General features: G+C 47.6%; 1 protein-coding gene across 1 annotated transcript; it reads left to right on the top strand.

Moving 5' to 3' along the window:
* The first annotated feature begins 3,566 nt into the window (after positions 1-3,566).
* Positions 3,567-21,938, top strand: DISP2 (dispatched RND transporter family member 2). Its single transcript, XM_041469630.1, has 8 exons — positions 3,567-3,646; positions 10,825-11,271; positions 13,586-13,615; positions 15,447-15,570; positions 16,356-16,471; positions 16,743-16,861; positions 17,778-17,875; positions 18,517-21,938. Exons 1-8 carry the CDS (start codon positions 3,567-3,569, stop codon positions 21,934-21,936), a joined length of 4,434 nt encoding a protein of 1,477 aa, XP_041325564.1. The 3' UTR covers positions 21,937-21,938.
* The last annotated feature ends 1,049 nt before the right edge of the window (positions 21,939-22,987 follow it).

Raw genomic sequence — 22,987 nt, 5'->3', positions numbered from 1 at the left:
CCAGCACTGCAGGAGCCTCACAGAAGCCTGAGAAAGAGGGAAGGGCCCTGCATGGATCTCTCCTTTCTGTGCAGCATGTGGGCCATGCTCCAGCACACACCCTGGGCAGAAATAATGACTGACGATCAAAAACGACCTGTGAGCCTGATTCCTGAGCCTCTTTCAACCTCATGCCTTAAAATGGTGTGTACTGGGGAGGATGTTTCTTGTCAACGCAGACAACTGCACAAATTTTGGAAGGTGATGGCTTCTCCAAGCCCATCCCAGTACAGAGTGGTCACAAACAGCACTGAACAAATAGGCACTAAATCTTATTCTTTTAGGTAGTTATACTCCTAAGAACTCAAAATTTTGTTGCACCTATGAACAAGGAAAAGGCCATAATGGACCAGTAACAAGGAGAAAAATGGTGTGCTCTGTGGAGTGCAAACATCTGCAGAGACACATGTCCTTCTGTGCACAATGACATTGTTTGTGCTGTGCTGCTGGGACAGCAGCAAATCAAATTTGCTGTGTAGAGGAGTCCCAGCATCCATCTGGGCCTTTCTCTTCAGGCACCCAGCACCAATGGCTTTGGTGTAAAATGTAAACATTCAGACAAACAGCTCTGTCTCAGGTCTTGGGACTGAAACCATGACTAAAGCACTTTATATCTCTAAATTAATCCCTCCTGAAGTTTCAGGAGGTGGGCAGCTACATTCACCTGTAAAATAAGCTCTGCACAGTGAAGTGACTGGAGCTCAGTTGGCTAATGCAGTGCTGCCCCCACCAGAGAGCTGTTCTCTGGCTAAGGAAGCAATTTCAGTGGCTGAGACAATGGGAGGTTTATGCAGCAGGAGCAGCCAGGACTGCTGCTGTACCCATGGAAATCTTCCAGCATGGGAGGTGTCTGGCACACTGTCTCTGGCTTTGAGCAGCAGAAATACCGTGGCTATTTCATTGCTCCAGTGAGCAGTGACAAACCAGGGTTCATAAGCTGGCTGCAGATCCACGAGCCATTGCACATTGCCTGGAAACCAGCAGTCTGCTGCAATCCGAGGCAGATGCGCAATGATCCCCAGCCTTGCTTTGGCCACGATGACTTCAAGGGCTTGGGTGTCCATGAAGCTCATTACATGAGTGTTTTTGCACTGTGCAAAACATCATGCTGGTGTCACCACTGCAAGCTGTCAACTATGAGGATGGTTTCCCTGAGATTCAGGGTAGCATTGCCTGCAGAAAGAGAGGCAGGGATGCATCCCAATCCAAGGAGACTGCTCCGAACCACTTGGCCTCCATCCTGCTGACTTACCCATCATGGTTTTCCAGGCACTGTGAAAGAAAGAGTTCCTCTGGATGAAGGATGTTCACGTCTTGATGGAATTGTCTTATGGGAAGCATTTATGCTCCTAGTTCCTAAAATAGTTTGGGAACCCCATTTACTTGTCCTTCCTGCTCACCCTTAGGTTGTTTCTGTAAGGAGACGAAATCTTGGGATCAGCACATGCCTCCCCTTGAATGACAACGAGATCTGTCCCACCAGTCTCACACTGGCCAAGCACAGGGCAGTCACAGAGTGGCAATATTCCAAACAACAACACATTAAGGAGACCATCAGCTTCCAGCTGATGGGAGAGGCAGCTGCTCCTCTGCTGCACTGCAGGGGCAAGAGCCAAGCAGGTTTGAAGTAAGGGACTCCTGGATTCCCAGATTTGGCCACAGCCGGTCCCCCCCAGCCCTGGCAGTGCAGCAGCAGCCCCAGGAGGCACATGGGCAACGCTGTTGCCTGCCTTGGGCAGTGCTTTGCAACCAGCTGGGAGCACAAGCCCTGCTGTAGCCCCTGGCTAAGGGCAATGAAAAATAATTAATCCATTTTTGAATACCTTGCAGCAGTACAGAGGAAACCTGCCAAGCTGTGGGAGTGAGGAAGCGTGATCACCCCCACTTACCAGACAAGGAGTTCGCACCTCAGGCTGAGCCAAACTAAAGCTGTAAGATGTGCCTGTCTCTCAGAAGCAGTGGGATGTTTGTAATCCAGCTGATTCCCACCATCCTTGCAGCTCCCATGACTCTATTAATATCATTACTGTTGCAAGAATTATTATTTAGCATCGGGAAGAATGAAAAGGAAATAGCACCTATGTCCTTGTCACCACATTAATGCCAGGCAATCTTTTCAGCAGATACCAGGTTTCAGTCTTTCCTGCTGGGCCGCACCAACACAAGCTGCTCTGGAGCTGCTCCTTGCAGTGGATCTGATCCTACCAGGCAAGTGACATTTCTGTGGCTAAGGCTCAGAACAGCAGGTTTTTCCCCTGCAGTCCTGCCCAGAAGAGAGTACCACGCTGGGCCAGCGGCCCACAGCCTGTCCTCAAAATTCCCTCCTGCTGAGTTCAGAGAGGTGTCAGTCTTCGGTGGGAGAGTCACCCACCCTGGCATTAGGAAAAGCTTTTTGTTCTTTAAACTGCCTCAGGCATTTAAGTCATTAAGGCAGGAAGGGCTTACTCTAAGCAGCTAGAGGATTAGTGGAAGTTATAAGATACTCTCCGCTCTAATACTTTCCCTTTTTGCTTCAGCTGTTCTCTGTGTGTGAAGCAAAAAGGATGCCACCCTCATGAGAAAGAAGGTCACTGCCACTGTGAGGTCCACAGACATTGCTACAAGGAAGGAGAAGGTCACAGACATCCCCACAGCCACATAAAGGATGATGACAAGGCAGAGAAGGTCGCTGTCATTCCCATGGCCATACACACAACCATGAGAAAGCCCCAAACTCTTCCTACAGTAGTCACTGGCATAGTTATTGGCATGAGAGCAGCTACTGAAGGAGCAGCCACATTCCAGCAGCTCTGTGGGAAGCTATCCCCATGTACAAAGAGACACATGTGGCTACCACCCAGCTCAGAGCAATGTCATGGTATGGATAGACAAGGACCGAAGGATCCTGCAAGGAGGTGGACATGCCTGACTTCCTTGTGTTCTCCATGCTTTCAATTCAGTTGTTTCAAAATCCATCTATTTTAAAAAATCATTTACCTATTTAATGCTTCTAAAAGTCAGCAATTCAAAAGGCTGCCCTGCACCTGCCACACAGGCCAGGAGCACTTCTGGGCGCATTCCAGCCCGAGCTAAGCAGGAGCACAACTGCGGGGATGAGGGAATTTTCGCCCAAAGGATGCCCGGTGTCCCGAGCTCCTGTTCCGCACCTTAAGCTCAGCCCCATCCCCTACAGCCAGGCTGGCCCCGGGGCTCACAGTTGCCCCCGCAGCTCTCCTGGTGCCGGCGGCTGCGCCCCCGTGCCCCCCCCCCCCCCCCCCCCGCCCCGCGCCGGGCCCGCCTCCGCCTCCGCGGCCGCGCAAGCGCCGCGCCGAGCCGGGCAGAGCCCAGCCGGGCAAAGCCGAGCTGAGCCGCGCTGAGCCGAGCCGAGCCGAGCCGGGCCAGGTAAGAGCGGTGCCGAATCGGGCAGAACCGCGCCGCCCCGAGTCGAGCCGAGCCGGGCAGAGCCGGGACGCGCCGGGGCGCTACCGCCACCATCGCTCCGGAGTGTTCAGCACCGCGGGCACGGACAGCGCCCGCCGCCGCCGGCCATGGAGACCGCGCCCGTCCCGCCGCCCCGGGAGCCGCGGCCCGAGGGGACGCGTCGCGGTCGCGACCCCGCCTCGCCCAGGTAGGAGCTGCGGGATCGGGACAGGGGCGCGGAGCCGGTGCCCCGGCGGGTGGTAACTGCCGCCCTGCCGCCACCCCCGGTTCTGTGTGTGGAAGTGATCGGTGTCACCGGGTTTTCCTGGGACCAGGGCCTCCCCAGTCCCGACGAGGTGTGTCCCGTCCTCCCACCCGGGGTGCAGACAGAGTGCCTCGCTGCCTGCCCAGCTGCCCACCCGCGATTCGGCTCTGGCGATGTGCACTGCCCAACCGGGGTCCTGGTTGCTCCTGCCCTGGGGCCAAGAACACCATGGTCGTGCCAGGGGGGGCTTCCTGGTTTGGCCTCCCCGCAGGTTTCGATCCTGCAACATGGTGTGCTCTCCCTTCTGCAGCAACGGGAGAGCTATTGTCGGGAAGCTCAGCGTGTTTCAGAAAGAGCCTTATTGCACTCAGCTGTGGGCAAACATGGGTTTCAGTCCAAAGATCTCCCCCATAAACCCCCACATCCCTCATCCCCCTGAGCCAAATGCTCCCTTACCTGGTGTCTTAAGCCAGGTTAGCAGCCACAATCATCAGCATTTTCTGGAAATATCAACAAGCCCATAATCATGGGCAAGGAGCCATCCCATATTCACAAATACACTGGCATTTGTTAGACCAAGGCAACAGACCTAAGCTCTTCAGATTCTGCTTGACAGAGCACACCCCGAGGTCAGCAGCACACAAATCCTTTCTGAAAGCCCAAGGGTTCCATTTCTGTCTGGTACAGGATATTCACACTGAGGGAGCCCCACCCGCCCAGGAGCACTGACAGGGCACTCACTGCTCATCAGACAGCTCTGATGTCCCCGGCCAGAGGCTGCTGTGCCTGTGGGTCTCAGTCTTCAGCAACTCTCACACAGTCCAGCTCTGATTTAGACCTCATGCATTCAATAGGTGCCAAGCTGTTGCTGGAGCCATTTTCTTTGCTTGTCTGAGTACTCCTTGGCCATTCAGACAGGTCTTGAAATGAACACTGCAGCCTGCAAGAGGGAAGTTAGAGAGAGTTAAGCCACCTGACACAGGTTTATTTCGAACTTCACCCTTGTTGCTCAACCAGTCTTTGCTCTGGGGTCTCCACCTTCTGCTCTAGCCAAGGCTCTTCATCATTAAGGCTCACCTCATCAGCAAAAAACCACGGATGTCAGAAAACACCACCTTCCTCCTGGCCTCTTTCAGCCTGGGACACAAAGGTGGGGATTTCTTTTCCTTCCCCTTTCCATTTCACTCATTTTTTTCCTTCAAAACAAGGCTTAGCAAACATGATTTTCCCAGTGCAGACAGCTGTTCTGACACTGAAGGCTGGATGAGAACCTTGAGCCCTCCGTGTCTGGCTCTATCCCAGCACAAACACCTGTACCCACAGCAGCAGCAGCTGCCTGGCGTAAAGGTAAGGCTGTTTGCAGGAGTCAGTGGAAAGGATTATAAAACTAAACTTTTCCTGGCAGACTATGTGGGAAGCAGAGTTTTGCAGTCTCATTAATTTTTCATGATGATTTAACATACTCAGGAGTCTCACTAACAAAAAAACTGTAGGTCTTCTCAAGGGTATGCACGATCCTGCTGCTAGACTGAAAAAGCAAAACAAAAGAACTCTGCAGGAATTGTTCAGTGCACAAGGATTTGCCGCAGCCAAAGGAGGAGATGGATTGCTCAGGAGTGCCTGTCTCTCCCTGTCAGGGAGACAGGGAGCTAGATAACGAGGTGACAGTGAAACGCAATGAACCCTTGCCTAATCCCAGGGAAAGGGCATTCTTATCTCCTTAGAATATACAAGGAAAAAAGCTCTTTTTCTCAAGAGCTCCACTGCAGTTTTGCTGGTGGTATGTTCAAAGAGAAATTTAAATTCCATTATAAAAGTACATTCTTAAAAAGTCATTTGCAGCTCTCCAGGAAAAAGCTATTAGTCTAGATGGAAGCTGACCTATAGCACATGGATTTAATCCAGAAAGAATTCGTATTTCTTTTTCATTGGGGAACACTTGTACAGCTGATATGCAAACAAAACTCTGCTAGAGGAAGGAAAAAAGGTGATAGAGAAACAAACTAGCTTATTTTTTAATGAATGAAAATTTGTGGCACTTAATGTCTACTTGAGCAAAGGTTCTTGATGAAAAAGGGCTCTGGTTGTAGGCAAGGTACGGACTTCTGCCATTTTTCTCCTTGTTTTTGTTCCCCCTTGAGATTCCTCTGGCAACAGGAGAAGTTGTAGTTTGAGTCAGGCATCAGACAGCTCCATTCACTCGGTAGGTGTTTCCCATCTTTCATATGCAAAGTGCTTCTTTCTTGATCCTCTCTTTAGTATGCAAAGGGGGAAATGATCTATTAAAAAAAAAAACAGCAGTGCTTAAAGAAATGGGTTTGGTGATGAGTGTGGAATTAGGCAAAAAGAGAAAGGAGCCATTCCTGCAAAAGGCTGCATATTTCGGCCTATTACCCTCTCAGAACCTCATGTGCTCTCCTGCTGCTGTGGCTTGGGGAGACAGCAAGACCAGGGAGAGCCAAAAACTGGAGTTGCTTGGGAAAAGGAAGGCGACCGTATGCTACGGTTTTGCTGCCTGCAAAGCTTCCTCCACCCCAGCTTGGCTCTGTGTACTGCAGAACGAAACCATGCTGAGGGGAATGTGCTGGGAGCAAGAAGCCAACATGGCCTGTTCCCAGTAAACCACCCTGCTAGGGCCGAGTGAGCAGCTAAAGCCTAAAGCCAGGTCCTGCAGCCATTCTCTGTGGGGCAGAAGGATGCTGGTCTCTGGAAAAGGGAGACAATCCCTGCCAGGGGGGTGGACTGACAGCATACACCCTTGGCTCCTGCCACAGACCCTGTATCCCACCACTGCTCAACATCCCTGCAGACCTGGAATGGCAGAAAACTGTCTCCTTAGAAATCCTGGCCCTCTCTTTCCTTGTGGGAAGAAGCTCCAGTCCTTTTGCTGGGTCCCTCACATAATGTGGGGTGTTTGTGCCCTAGTACTCATCTCAGAGAAGCACTGCTGCACTCAGAATGGCTTGGGCAGGTCCACAAATTGGATTATTATTCTGTCTAGACATCTCAGGACAAGAGACAGGGAAGCAAACAGTGAGAGCAACACAGCTCACTGGTGTGGGTAACAGGAGCAGTTAACCCTAGTCCATCCCTTCCCTTATACCCCTTCTTTTCTCCTTTCCCAGCATCTCTCTGCATCCAGCTGAGCCTGGAAAAGAAAATGGAGGCTGTCAGCTGGCTCTGTAGGCTTTTCTGCAGCCAAGACACCATTTCTGCCCATTAAATCCCAAAGATATCAAATATCTGACACAGTCCAGAGTGCAAATGAATCTTAAAAATGGAAGTCTTTGTCAGTGTCAGCGTGGCAAGCAGAGTCCATTGTGGTGCTCTGCCCTCTTCTCCTCATGCCTGACAGCAAACAGACATCAAAAATCCCCAGAAACATTTTTCTAACATAGTTCAGGATCCTGTGGGCCCAGAAAAGTAATAGCGACATGGTTTCAGGCAAAGAAGGAGCAGCCTACGTGTCTGGTGCAGACCTCAGCAGACCAAAGGTTAAGCTCACCAGCACTGCAGCTAATTGGGAGAGCAGCAAGTGGAGACTCGAACTCTGCTGAGCTGCCAGCAGTGATTATCCAAACCCATCATTATTTGCAAGCTCCAGGTTTCCCTGGAGATTGTGGATAGCCAAGGTCACATCGTCATGGAGTTGGAGAGGGATGAGCATAAGGGAACTCATATCCGGAGGGGGATTGACAGAGCTGTAATTGTTTAGTCTGAGAAAGAGATAATGGAGAGAAGTCACGAGTTAATGATCCAAACTTGCCAAAGTTATTCCAGAATCTGAAGTCACTGAGCAGGTCAGGGATTGAGTTAGGAAACGACATGCGGAGGAAGAGCAGAACTTGACAGCATTTCACAGCAAAGATGTGAAAACAAGGAGAGTGTGATTTTGTGTGAAATATTAGACTCAACGTTACCAACGTATGTGCAGAAAACCCGGAGGCAATCTGCAATATCCAAGAGTTTGGCATCTGCTTTCCCTACCAGGAGGTTTTGTAGCCGAGGGGTTTGTGGAGGAAGAATTTGTTATTGCATGGTCTCCTGCCTCTCCCTGACCACGTTCAAAGTGTATTTTGTAAAAGCTCTTTTGTTCTGTCCAGTGTCACATACTTGCCCTCAGATGAGGCAGACAGGCTAATTAAGTCATGAAAAGCCTCTGGTCCTAGATTAGTGTGCAGATACAGTAGTTTAAAGGGATAAGAATTTTGCTTTTCCTTTGAAAAAAAAAAAATCTGAAATACAGTACAGGTGTAGGGACACCAAAACACAAGATGTCAGTGCAGCGATGTCTTTATGAATTATTATACACTATAGGAGAACATCACCTATTTAAAGCGTGTAGCTAGGGAAAACAATGGGATCAAGGTCGAGGAAAAAGAGTAACTTAGAGGCAACAAAAAGGGAGTCAGAAAAGGTCTAGACCTTGTCAAACCATAACACTACCATGACCTCAGCTCTCTGATGAAAATTCCCCACAGTACAAAACTACAAACCACAACAAGTCACTGGACACGTGGGAAGTGCGGGATGATTTACACTTAAAGCTTGAGAGTGTGGCTTGAAGGACCCTCCAGGTCAGCTGTCCCAAACAACCTCTGCCCCTGCAGCTCACCAGCACTGTAGGGGACATGGTGGTTTAGCATCCTCCCATCAGGTTGCCACTATAATTAGTAGAGAAGTGCAATGACTAATTGAAGGTGTAATTTTATGTGTTGACTGCCACAGACGCTGATCTTTCTCTGGTCTATCTGCAGCGCTCCTGCCCCATGCTGCACCTGAATCCCTCCCTGTGCAGGGATGGCTCTGATGGGGCTGTAAGAACCCCAAACAAGATTTCAGATTGCATCTCCTGAGCAGCTTTGCTGGCTCTGCATTTGTAATCTCATATATGACAAGTATGGAATCTCCTGTTGTGAACTACCTTTACACAGAGCTCTAACAGAAATCACATGCTTGAAAGGCCGGGTAATCCTGTCACTAATCCACCTGGGACAGGACAGCAAGGACTTCAAGCCTATTGTTGATGTTATTTGACAAGTTCTGTGGGTGACTAGGGTATCATTGTCACAGTTCAGGAGCTTCTGCTTTGCCAGCTGCTCTCCCTCTTGCTGCATTGAACCAGCTCAAGTCTTACCAGTACCTTGATTGCAGCTTAGAGGCAAATGAGCACTGGAACTGCTGGGGACAACCTTATCTCAACCTTATGTCACTGAGGTGAGATAAGGCGTGTGCACACACCTGTCTGCTGGTTTGCTGACACCTGCTTCAGCACAGACACCAACTTCTTTCCAGCTACTTTGCATTTGCACATCAATTATGGCTTCTGAAGTCAGGACCCAGGAATGTGCTATCTGTGTCTGTAACTGCTGCAGCTTTATTTGGGCTTAGAAACTAAATGTATCATTGCATGGTGGTTAATCAGGCAAGATTTCTCTGTTACTGGTCCCTGGACTGGTACAATGTGCAAGTGAAGCTACGTGTGATGCCTGGGCCATGAGTGTCCACATGGGCACTGATTTAACTGCTACCACAAACATGACTCTGCTGAAATGATTTTAATGAAATAAGCCCATTTTGTACAATCATTAAATCTAGTTTATCAGTGTTGATAAACTCAGCTGGTGTTGGAAAGTACACAGCACAGACTGCCAAGGCCAATATGTCCTGCTTTCTGGAAAAAATAGCAATTTTCAAGCAATACTGAGCTAATAGTATTCTCCAGATTCTTTTGTCTTTAATAAACTCATGCCAGTTAACTTTGGGTGCAATTCCAGAGACATGTAATCACTAAAATTCTGCCCTTTTCCAATGGTGTGAGAAAAATAAATGAGAGGGACTCTACAAAATATAAAAAACATCCTTTCCCCAACTTTTTACCTTCATTTTTTTCCCATATCACACCAGGTGCCTTAGGCTAAAGTTCATCTCACTGCAGTATTGCTCCAACACTCATAATTCTTTGATGACTTGAGACACTTTGTGATTCTGGCTGGCCTGAACTGTTTGTCCTTTTTAATCCTGGATGCCAGGCACTGCAGCAAGACACATAATTCAGCTGTAAGGGACCATGGCACGTGCTTTGAACAAGGACCAGAAACTGCTGGTGTTTGCATCTCTTGGGACAGTAATTCCTAAAGAATTTTTGGGGTCAGAAGGACCTCAGTCTATTGTGTGTGAAGGGGTTTTTGGTGTCACACATACTAAGCAATCCCTCAAAGTATTATTCAAACTTTCTCCAAGCTAGCAAAACGTCTCAGGCTCCATAAATCAAGACCTATAGGAATGAAATAATGTTTTACATTCCTGGGAGAGAAGAAAGTGTATCCTGCAGACACTCAGTACCTGGGAACTGAAGTCTGCAAATATTTTGTCTAAGTAAATTCAGCAGCCAGAGGATAGTCAAGTTTCAAAGGATCTATAGAGATCCCAGTCCATCCCCTTCCTACAAGGTAAGACCAATAAAATTTGTTGCTGTCATCCATGTGTGTCTAAAAAAGTTCCTGAAGAGCCCAGTAGAGCATGCAGGACATCAGAGCCATTAAGGAATGTGCCAGGCTGGAGGCTGAAGGCCCTGTAAGATGTCACAGCCCTCAGGTTCACTGCTCAGCTGTGTCAGTGCCAGGGATGACTCACTCTCCTGCTGACCCAACATGGAGCAGTGCCAGTCCTCCTGCAGAGCAATCACGCTAATTAATCCTCCCAAGGAGTGCAGATAATTGAGTGGCTTCTTCACATGCAGATTCCTTTGGTTTCTGTTTGTCCAGACCTCTGTAATTTCTCTGGGTCCTGAGTTAGGACACCCCTGCCACAGTGAAATATTCCGGAGAATTTTTGGGCGGGATATTACCCAATTTTTCAAACATTTGGAGCAACACACACAAAGGAGGGATTACAGGATTCTCCATTACTTGGGATCCCTGAATGAGTCATGGACGTCTTTATAAAAAGCATAATCCAGTTCAGCCCTTAGGCAGACTCCTGGTACAGGATACAGTGGGCGAGGTTTGACATTTGTGTTATGTGGGAGGTCTGTGAGCATCTCCAGTTCTTGGGATGTGACTCCCCAGTGCAGCCTTTCAACCTCTCCAGTTTTACCTTTCCCTTCATTTCTCTCATAGGGAAAAGCAAAATGCAGGACCTTGCCAGACCTGCCTTGCCATGCCAGAGATTGGGAATGCTGAGCTCAGCTACAGTGGCACTTCCTGGGAAAAAATCTGCCCAGTCCATCACTGCCCCATTCCTGCATCCCCTGGGCTGGGAGAAGACAACCTGCCCTCCTCTAGCCACACGCTTGGGCCAGTCTCCACCCAGTCCAATGGCCAGGTGCCATCAAGCTCACAGGACTCACAGCAGCACCACCCGTATTACCCCTGCAACCAGGAGGAGTCCCGAGGCAGCTACAGCCTGCCCTCGCTCCCTGGGCATGGCGAGAGGCCCGTGCTGTGTTCCCACCTTTCCAGTGGTGATCTTGTGCCAGCTTCCCACCACGAGGCCTCGGAAACGCCCTGGAAGCAGTGGTCGCCTGGGCAGCGGCGGCCGGTGCAACATCATGTTGTCACAGTCAGGTAAGAGGCAGAGGGAGGGTGGCTCAAAAGAGCATCTTCCAGACTCAGTGGGGGGAATTGGGAGGGATGAACAGGGTCTGAGCTGTGATGGATGAAACATGGGTTTGCTCTTCAGCTTGGGGCAGCAGCTGCTCCAAAACACAGGGAAGGATCCAGTTTGCTCTCTACCTCTGTGTGGGTGTACAGAGAGCTGCCATTCCCGTGCCAGGGAGAGGTGGGATTTCCTTCTCAAGGGAGTGGCTGGATAAAGCCAAGGTCACTCAGTCACTCCTAGGTCATGCAGCTGTAAATAGGTCCACCTTTGTATTTTCTCTCTTTGCACTCCCAGCCACCCAGCTGCCAGTCCTTTATCTTGGCAGAGTTCTCAGTGGTGGGAACAGAGTTCATTCTTTTCCTGCCCCCGCAGAAGCTGCTGCCAGTGCTGGAAGGGAGTGGCAGCAGAGGGTAATAAGCGCTGGCTACAGCTGAGCAGTGAGAGATACAAAAGGCAGGAACATTATTTGGCTTTCCAGGCTGGGCAGTAACCAGTGTATCAATTCTTTGTTGTCCATGACAGAATCCATTTGTGTGCAGTGGCTGGGTAACAACAGCCTGAGCTACAACTTGAGCTCCTTCCAGCCAGCACCATCCTTCCTCCTGAGTGTGCCTTTTAGGGTCCACTCTTGGCACAAGAGATCATGATCCATTCACTGCTGTAGCCATAGCCACTGAATCCATATAAAAGATGGCACAGGATTCCTTTCTTGGCTGTGTACAGCATTGCAGTGTTAGGCACAAAAGCCCTTTAGAGTCTCATTTTCCAGCCATTTACACAGGATTTAATTTGCTTGTGTTTGTGTAGAGGAACTGCAGTCAAAGAAGCCTGGGTCCTTTTTCTGAATTGTTTTCCTGGATCCTTTTTCTGGATCCTTTTTCACTTGTATGCTATCAACAAAATTGCCAACCACGTCCTCTGTAACAGGTTATTTAAGTAGGAAGCACAGCTGGATTGTAAATCCCTGGCAGAGTGTGCAGCACCAGCAGTCAGAAAAGTGATAACATAATAATGCCAAAATGAGGTTTTTAATCCAAGCAAATCTGCTTGAAGAGCCATTGTGAGGGAATTAGCACAGGATGGGCAGTGTACTGCTGGAGAGAGACCTCGCTTTGATAATCTGGGGAGGCTTTTGCTCTGCTCCTTTCTGTCCTGAATCTACAGAGCATTAGTGTGACGAGCAAAACATATTTTTGTTTTATTTCATTTCTTACATGAGCCACCCGGAGTGACTCTGCCATAGGGAGCTCTCCTCCACTGCTTTTCCATTTCTCCCACTCATAACAAGGCTAGGAAGGATGAGCTGCCTCAAGGTCCCCAGCTGGCTGCTGCAAGGAGGGGGGACCATCTGCCCAACACAGAAATTGGAGTGCAGCAGGACCTTCTCCCAGTTTAAGCAGGAGTGTAGGAGGGTGAGGGGAGGAGGGAGCACTGGCTGAGCAGAGCCTGGCACAGCCACAGAAGGAGGTGGGAGCAGTTATCTGGAAGCTGTGACCAAGCCAAGGCGGTGCCAGACTGGGCCATGTTTCAAGGGGATGTTTCAGTGCAGAAAGAGAGAGCAGAACAAAAGGTCCTGGAGATATCTGACCCAACAAGATGCAGCTTTTCTGACAGGATGCTGGTGGAAGGCTTGTCCTCAGGGATTCATTAACAAACTTTGGATCCCCTGGGGAAGGCTTCTTTATTTCCCCTCTTAGAGCCCTTCAAGTAGGAGTGACAAATGCTCCTCTGTGAAGAAAATACAAATAAAATATTTTTAGCAGCTCCACTGGCTTTCTCCTCTTATAGCCTGAAAAGACAGTCTTTGGAGGGACCCAGGAAACAAATGAGAGTCACCTTTTTGGTGAGCTAAACAGAAAATTAAAACTATCTATCTATAGTTGTTGCTAGCCCAGCTAATGAGATTTGAAAAAGAGGTTTGCTTTTGTCAAGAAACACTTGAGGAAGTGCAGGAAAAGCACTTAAACCAGAGATTTTAATGGATGAGATCTGCAATGAGATTTCTATAGGACTGCATTGCTAATGCCCAGTACTCTGGGCTTTCTGAGAGGGACAAAATGAGGAGTGACTACATGGCTTCCCATCCTGTTTGGTTAAAATGGGAGAGGAAAAGGCTCTATTATTCATTAAACTAATTCACACAGAGACAAAACTGTGTCAGCACTGGTTCACCTTGGTGCTCACAGCACTGCAAGGGTTAACCTGCTCAGGGATCAGCCCAGCACTGAGCTTCCCAGGAAAATAATAAATGAACACATCTTTTTTCCTTTCTGTCTGCAGACATGACAAAGCTTTCAGGATGCCAAAAAGGTATGTTTAACAGCAAAAGCTTCCTGTCCTTGTACCCTGTGATCAGTGCTCTCCTGTCCTGCTATTAGGAGAAGCAGAGTGCTGCTGCTGGTGACATCCCAGCAGGCCCAGCTCCAGAGGCGAGGTCAGCGCTCCTGGGGCTTTTCACTCCTTGGAAAAATCTCCATTTGCTTGTGAGCTCAGTTTAACCTGCATTAATGAATAGTAACGCTGTCTCAGTAGCTGTTCTTGGGCAGGTGCCTGGCTCCAACCCATATAGCTTTATACATATATATATATAATAATTTTATATGCAGCTCTGTGTGTGTATATATATATATATATATATATGTATATGTGTGTGTATGTGTGTGTGTAAGATTAATCCAGCTTGTCCTATCAGATGAGAAATAAAGAGTCCATCCATGAAATAAACTCATCTTTACAAAAGACAGAAAATTTTAAATACATTTATTAAAATTAAAGTAATTTGATTGCTTTCTACTCTGTTTAAAATCTGACTTTTATAAACTATTGCTTCTGGATGGTTTGGATAAGCACCTTCTGTCATGAGAGACTACAGCTGATTTTTTTTTTGTTCTTTCTTTTCTGGTAATTGGACATGGAAATATCTAAAACAGCCTCCAGAAATTAGGTACTCTACTGAGTAAAGAGCAGTTTTGCTCATTTTCACAGTAAAGACTTTGTCTATGAAAACAAACTTGATAAGGCAATTGTAAATTGAAAAAAAAAAAGGCAATATTAAAAAAAAATCAAAAGTCGTGTGAAAAGCTGTTTGAAGTGCTTGTGATGACTTCTAATTATGCAATAGCTGTGGTGGAGTCCCAGGCAAAAGGGGAAAAAGAGCAGGCAGGGAGAAACATTCCATCTCAAATAAAGTTCATAACTATTTCACTTCCCTTCACAAAGACTTGTCAGCTATTTTTGAACAAAGAATTTCTTGTATTTCAGAAGTACATCAGAACACAAAAGAACTAACCTGCCAAACCAGAGCAGGAACCTATTCTGCTATCTTACATCTCAACTGAATTTCTGAGGAAGACAAAAATCTTGACACAGTAAAACTTGCACTGGTAAAAAATGTGGGAGAGTAACTTTGATAGATCATGATATATGGGAGACAGTTTGTCCCAAAGGAAAAACAGAACTTGGATAGAAAATTTTACACAAGCTCCTTAAGAACAAAAGTAACTGGCAAATAATGCTTGGGCCAGAGTAAGCTGCTTCCGTGGAAGGGTTTTGATGTCATCAAAATTTTGTGATACATCATTAAAATTGAATGTATTCTAGTGAACATGTATGAATTTAGAGCAGTGTCTAAATACACTAATTTTGACCAGTGACAGTGGGCTTGCTCGGGTCAGTTACTTTCAGGGACTCATCAGAATTATCCAAAGATTTCTCAGGGTCCTGTTTGGAAATCTGTAGCCTAAACTGTTGCAGCCACCAGCTGACATTGCACAATGTGGGGGAAATTAAGAGGCTCTTTCTAAATGCAATCTTTGAACTTAAATGTTTAAAGCTTCATTTTGCTCGAGGACACAAGAGTCTGGCTTTTATTATTTCTGACTGAAAAAGCTGGAAAATGCAGAGAGGCAAAATGTAATTACCCGAGTTAATTAGAGCTGGCTGCAAATATCCAGTTAGAGGTGTAATATGTTCATTAATAGCTGCACTAGAGCCTCCAAGCTTCACAGTAAATAACTGTGCAAACCAGAGACCCTGATTTTTTCCTTCCTGTTACTCACAGCTCATTGGCTCAGCAGCAGGTTTTGTGCTCAGAGCAGAAGCATCTCACCAGCTGCATTTTTTCTCCTCCTGTTGACTGCAGTTACTCGCAGCTGATCGCGGAGTGGCCGCTGGCCGTGCTGGTGCTGTGCTCCGTGGTGGTGGCGATCTGCACCGTGGCTGGGCTGCTGGTTGGGAATCTGCCTGACTTTTCAGAACCCCTAATGGTAAGTCCTTACAGCTGAGGGATCAATAGGAATGTATGGAAAATCCATGCCCTACCAGTGATATCATCTCTCCAAGATGAGCAGAATGTGCCTGTCCTGCACAGCTGCCCCTGACACACAGGCAGAACACAGCCCATGCTCATCCCTCAGCCATGCTGTGCACTCCCACCAGTGCCCTCACTCCAGTGCGGAGACACTGCCAACACAAACTGGGATTGCTCCCTTTGCTCCCTTTCCAAGGCTGGAAGGCTGGGATTGCCCACAGTGAATAGCTAGGCTTGGCAGATACTGGTTAGAGGAGCTGGCTTTGGCTCCTACAGTCTGTGCATGAGGCTTTTGGAGAGCACACCCTGTTCTGAGTACTGTGCACATGGAATGTTTTCCATGAGGAATGCCACATTCCCTAAAATCATCCCTGCCTCTGGCTCATGAAGGAATCTTGAGAAAATAAGAATACACTAGAGTTTGTCCACAAAAAGGAAAATTAGTGCCATTTCTGTAAGGAACTACTACACTTAAAAAGGAGGATAAATTCTTAGGAGATCAGGGAGAGATAATTGTAGCCATTGTTGATGGGAAGGGAAAGAGAAGGGGAAAGGGAAAGGGAAAGAGAAAAGATTCATATTTTTTCTCTTATCTCTGGGATGCAGTATTTCAGGGAAAGTTCAATTTGTGTATCTCTCCAAGATGCAGTGATAGTCTCATACAGTTTCTATGCGTTGGAGGAGGCCTAAGGACAGCTGAGCTGAAGTGGAGCTGTGACAAAGCTCTTTTCCTTGGTGCAGGGTTTCGAGCCACGGGACACTGACATTGGCAGGAAGCTCATTGTGTGGAGGAATATCAAGAGCCATACAGGCTACAAGAAGACCCTTTCCCTTTCTCCCTATGCCAAGAAGAAAAGGTATTTGAGCTTGGTTTGGGGGATTTGAGGAACATGTTGGTTGTAAAGTCACATATTCAACAGTCCAAAATATCTATGCAAATTCCATACATCCTATGCTTAAAAGCAACCAAAGCATTGGAGGGTTTCAAGTCCTTGTGCCTGTAATGGATTTAGGCTCTCTATTGCTGTGTCTGGCAATGTAATTCAGTGTGTCAGCGAATGTAAGTCCCAGCCAGACACTCTCTTGATAATAATCATAGTTATTAACAATAATCTGCCCTCTTGCTAGCTATGATGACCTTGGCATTGGCAGAGGACAGAAGGCTGCTCAGGGAGAACAAGCAGCGAGGACACGGAGAATGGTGGAAACCATCTATGGAGCAGATGGATTCTTCTGTGGTCCCCCAGGTGACTGAAATCTTGATGAGGCAGTAAATACTGCACACCCAGAACTCAATTGACAGAACTGTCAGAGCTCAGGACACAGGGAATATTCTGAATTTGCTCTAATCAAGCAGGGCGTGCAGTTCCACCTGTAAGAGCTCTGACAGTGCCCTCCCAGCACTTCATACCTCAGTGGTCAGAAAAGACTGGTCCAGAAATTCTGAAGAGTTGTTTTTCCTTCTTAACTCTTTGGCATATTTCTTGTTTTCCCTTTAGAAATATACCTTGAAAGCACACATTAAAGGACCAACGTTTTCACCATTTACCCATATAAAAAATGAATACTCTGGAAAAACAGCGTATGCCCCACTTGCTGTCTGCTCCCTCTCCTTTGTCTCCTCCCTCTCCCTCCCTGTTTCTTCCTTCTTTTCTTCTTGAAAAATGTGCATGGCAGTAAAATCTGGAGAGAAAAACAGAAAACTCCAACACCCCCCCAGTTTGTCCCAAAATGAGCACTACTAAGTAGAAGGAAGAGGAACAGCATTAAGATATTTTTGTTCTCTTCCCTGCCTTCTATCCACCTCTGAAACAAGTCACACACCAAATCTGCAGATCCTTGGGGGGTTTTGGCTGAGCTCAAGCTTCTCCCTTGTTCTAGGGATGCAGAACCAGATGCCAGCAGTCACTAAAAGGCAAGCTGACATTTATTTTGAAAATGCCCTGATGCTGCTGACCAATTTCAAGGGGCAGGGGTGAGGTCACACAAGGCACATGCTCACTACTGTCTTGTGACCTGCTTCCCTCCAGGGAGCCCACCAGAGCAGTCCTATGGACAGAGATATATATTTATTTTTTCTGTGAAGACGGAGTCTGCTCCAAACAGCCTGGCTGATTCATCTTCATTACCTAATCCTTTTATGATTTTTCTTCTTTATTTCAGAAAAGAGCTATTCCCAGCTAGTATTTATGTCCACAACTGCTGGGAGCTTATGGAACTTGCAAGCAATTCAGTCCATGTGTCAAATGGAACAAGACAAGGTCAGTGATGGCAGGAAGAACACATGTATAGGCTGTCTCTTTTCTGTCTGCTGCAATCTTTGATGTCTTACTGAGTGGATGCCACACAAAAAAACAGCTATGCAACAGGTTTCATCTGGAGGATTCCAAAACATTTCACCTACTTGGCAATATAGGGATGATCCCACCTGCCAGTTGCAAATTAAACAAGAATAAATGGAGACTGAACAGGAGCTGGTCCTGAAGCCAAAGGTGTCCATCAGAAGCTGCTGAGGATTTTGGGCAGCAGAATATAATTAGAGAAATTGAGCTACCAGCTTGGAGACTGGTGGCAAGTTTTAGAAGTGGGAAGTTTAACTGGATGAGCTGTATTTGCTATAGGAGCCAAATTTTCAAATCTGCAGTTATAAAATATAAATAACAGACAGAGTTTAATTTTTGCAAAAGGCTACTAACTTTCCAAAACTTTGGTGTTTGGGATTTGTCCCTGGGAGGATGGTCAGGGATGTGTGGCACAGCTTGGATAAAGGGGAAAAAGAGAGGGGAGGGGAGAGGGGAGAGGAGAGGAGAGGAGAGGAGAGGAGAGGAGAATTACTGCAGTGAGTAAGGAACACTGAGACTGCAACAGGGGGTCTGACCTGATGCCCCCTCATGTTTTTCAGATACGTTCCCATGTGCATTTTAGAGACCTCTGCCAGCGCACTGAAGCCAACGAATGCTGCCCAAGCTGGTCCCTGGGGAACTACATTGCTGTCCTGTACAACAGGTCTTCATGTCTGGAGATAACTCAAGGAGACATCTCCCACACCCTCGCCCTCCTCCGTGCCTGTGCTCCAGACTACCACCGAGGTGTTCTCACTCCATCCTGCATAGGCCCCGAAGCTGCCAGACAGAAACACTCTCAGTGTGCCCAAGTTCCAGAAAAATGTACCCGCTTCAATGCCATCTACCAGCTGCTTCACTTCCTGGTTGACAGGGACTTTCTCAGTCCCCAGACAATGGAGTACCAAGTGCCCTCTCTCAAATACAGCCTGCTTTTCCTGCCTACAAGAAAAGGTGCATCTATGATGGGGATCTACTTAGACAACCTTGAAACCTGGGATCTGTTTGATAACTACACATCTATCACTGGAATGGACCTGGGCCTTAAACAGAAACTATTCCAGCACTATCTTTTACTTGATACTAAGTATCCAGTCCTGGCAATATTAGCTATTTTTCTATGTGTTTCTTTTTATTTACGCTCAGTGTTTATTACCTTGATGGTCCTGCTCGCTGTTGTCAGTTCTTTGATGATCTCCTACTTCTTGTACAAGGTTGCCTTCAGATTCACCTACTTCCCCTTTGTAAACCTGACAGCAGTCATCATTCTCAGCAGCATTTGTGCCAACCACACTTTTGTCTTCTTCGACCTGTGGAACCTCAGCAAGAGCCAGAACCCTTCCGCTGGGCTTGCTCAGTGGGTGAGTCAAACCATGCACCATTTTGCCTATCTCATGCTGGCCTCATGCTTCACAACTGGTGCTGCCTTCTACGCCAGCTACATCAGCAACATCACAGCCATCCGCTGCTTTGCTGTCTACATGGGCACCTCGGTGCTGGTGAACCTGGTTTTCATGATGACCTGGCTGCCCTCTTCAGCCGTGCTCTACGAGCGCTACATCGCAACAACCTGCATTTACAAGCCAGAAGCCTACTGGAACAACAGCAGCCACAAGAGAGTCGCTCTCTCTGTCCATTACATCCTTCGGGCTCTCCAGAACACACTGTCTGAAACCTCCAAGCTGCTCTTTGAAAAGCTTCTGCCTTGTGGGGTCATCAAGTTTCGGTACATCTGGATCTGCTGGTTTGCTGCCTTAGCCATAGGAGGTGCCTACATTTCCTGTTCCAACCCCAAACTCAAACTCCCAACTCTAGAGACATCATCCGTCCAAGTGTTCAGGCTGAGCCATCCCTTTGAGAGGTACGATTCCGAGTACTGCCACCAGTTCATGTTTGAGAGGCTGGAGCACGGAGAAGGGCAGCGTATGCCCGTCACCATAGTCTGGGGCATTCTGCCCGTGGATAATGGGGACCATTTCAATCCAAAAAGCAACGGCACCCTAGTGACAGACACCACCTTCACCATCCAAAACCCTGATGCCCAGAAGTGGCTCCTCGAATTCTGCCAAAAAGTGAAGAACAAAACTTTCTATTACCCTGATGCAGAACAGAAATCTACTGTGTGCTTCACGGAGGAGTTCCTCAGGTGGATGAACAGTCGCCAGTGCTCCCAGCGAGACCACAGCTTCAACCTTTGCTGTAACCAGTTCTCCTTTCCTTACAGAAGTGAAGTCTTCCTGCACTGCATCAAAATGATGCTCCTGGAAGAGGGCAGGGAAGGGGCAGAAACATATGATCTGGGCCTCAGGTTTGATGGGGAGGGAAATGTTGCTGCCTTAGTGCTGCAGTTTCAAACTATCTATCACTATACCTTCAACTACAGCAGAGCCAAACAATTCTATGAGGAAATCAGCCTCTGGATAACAGAGGAAATGAAAACTGCCCCTGTGGGGCTTCAGAACGGATGGTTTACCAGTAAACTAGAGCTGTACAACCTCCAGCACAGTCTCAGCACAGAAACCATGGTAGTCATGGGGCTCTCCATAGCCATTTCCTTCGTGGTGCTGCTGCTCACAACCTGGAACGTTCTCCTTAGTGTTTTCTCCGTTACTGCCATTGCAGGCACCGTCCTGGTAACCACTGGCCTTTTGGTCCTCTTGGAGTGGCAGCTCAACGCAGTGGAGTCTCTCTTCATTTCAGCTGCAGTAGGTCTCTCTGTTGACTTCACTGTCAACTACTGCATCTCCTATCACCTGTGCCCCCATTCCGACCGCCTGAGCCGAGTGGCCTTTTCCCTGAAGCAGATGAGTTGTGCCACAGCCATGGCAGCTTCTGCTCTCTTCTCTGCAGGGGTCATTATGTTGCCTGCCACGGTCCTGGCGTACAGGAAGCTGGGGATATTCATTATGATGATCAATTGTATCAGCTGTGGATTTGCCAGCCTCTTCTTCCAGTCACTCTGCTGCTTCTTCGGCCCGGAGAAGAATTGCGGGCAGATCCTTTGGCCTTGTGCCCACACCATGAAAGACTACTCTGATGACTCTGGGCCGAATGGAAACTTTGCCTGTGGGGGCAGCGAGAAGCAAAACCGGTTGCGGAAGGTCCAGGAGTCTAACACTGCAAACGAGCAATACGAGCTCCAACCCTTGTCCAGGAAACTCAGCGACAGTTTTGACAACAGCACTTCCACAAGCAAGCTGTCCAACCGGCCCTCTGTGCTCTCTGAAGACATACAAGTTGAAGACAACAGATGCCCTCGAGTGGGAATGCACCCCTCCCTAGAAAGAGAGAGACAGAGTCTGCAGGACACCCTTGGAGATCAGCAGGTCAGCCTGTGCCAGTGTCCCGCCTTGCAAACTTCCTCTCCTTACAAGCACAGCACCTCAGAAACAGAAATTCACAGGGAGAGACTCTGTCGAGATTGTCGCTGTCGAAAGTATGGTCTAAAAGCATGGGATGGGTCTGGGCTGGACGACATCCAGCCAGCTGGCATGAAAGAAGAAGGGCAGCTCAATAAATCCCAGTGCTCCAGTGACACTGCCCAGCAGCAGTCAGATTATACCTCAGACCACAGCCCTCTCCCTGCTGCTGACATCTACAAAATTCACAGATGCCTTTGTTCTCTTGGCAGCTCTTTTGATATGCTCAACATCTCCAGCGAGACGTCTATCAGCGATTTTGAGCAAGGCCTGAAGCTCGCTGAATCAGCCAGTTCCTGTCCCGATGCCTTAGAGCTGTCTGACTCCTACGGTAACGCGGAGCGAGGTTACCTGAACGGGAAGAGAGATACCCTGCGGCTGGACCTGAGGGAGACTGTCTTTGATGTCTCTCCAGCTGCATCACAACAGAACAGCTCCTCGTGGAAAAATCGCTTTGGATTGGGGAATGAAGGGCCGGTCGTGCTGCCCAACAGCCAGCCAGACATGCCTGATGTTTGGATCAAACGATCCAGTGCACAAAGTTCCGGTTACAACAGCTGAGACCTCACAGAAAGCAAAGCTGCTGCTAGGGAAAGGGGAAGCCTGGATGTCCTCAGAGCTGTAAATATGAATTTTTTCCTCCCACCTCTCCTAGAGCTGAGAATGAGACTATTTCTTAGTATTTCAGCTGTGCAAAACATGTGTTTTCACAGGAATCAGCAGATCTGATGCCAGTGAGAGGATGTGAGAGCCATTGTGATGGACTACAAGCCCTTAGACTGCCAGTGGCTGGTGCCATGTTCACAGCTGTTCACAGGACTTACCGAGTAAACCTGGTTTGTCATTTCCTACAAGGTGATGGATGAGGTTTTGTTTGCTTGAGATGAATGAGGCAAAGCCCCCCGGGTATTTAACAACAGACAAAGAGAGCTCATGTTTAAAAAAAAAAAAAAATTCCAAAACTGAACTACTTTAAATCTAGGTATCAAGTGAAGTGTATTGTGAATTAAAAAAATAAAGTATTTAATTTTCTATTTTATGCAAAGTCCAGATCTACAGACCCTAACAAAATAGCTCAGATATTACAAAAAGTCCCGTCAAGACTTCTGAGTTGACACAGCCTCTTCCGACCATGGAAGAGGCTGCAGAATCCAGCCCAAATCTATTTCCAGTAACAAATTCTGTTTGTTTTATCTGAAGGAATTCTAATACTGCCAAAGATTTTCAGTGTGAATTTCCCCCTTGAGGGACTGAGTCCTTGTCCCCCCACAGACTCAGGTGCTTTGTTGTGTCCTCTTTACAGAGTGTTTCCCACTCAAGGCATTCCCCTCAAACATGTAACTTTTTAAAATTCACGTATCTGGTGAATCTTGAATTTTAGGGTTTTTCCCCCTCCACCAGAAACAAACAGGAAAACAAACATTTATTTACCCTTATTTGTTGAAAAATAAAACATTCTCTCTACAAATTGACATACAATAAATGCTTATAACAACCTTTCCTAAAATCTGTGTGATGCTTCATTGTTACCAAGAGCACTATGGTTATTCATCTTTTAAGTGCCCAATGTATTTTCCAAAGGGAAGTATACATCTTTAAAATATTTATTCTT

This window comes from Pyrgilauda ruficollis, unplaced genomic scaffold (assembly GCF_017590135.1).
Source record: "Pyrgilauda ruficollis isolate IOZ18807 unplaced genomic scaffold, ASM1759013v1 scaffold239, whole genome shotgun sequence".
Lineage (NCBI taxonomy): Eukaryota > Metazoa > Chordata > Aves > Passeriformes > Passeridae > Pyrgilauda > Pyrgilauda ruficollis.
Note: the sequence above shows the minus strand (reverse complement) of the source record. Positions and strands in the feature narration are given on the sequence as shown.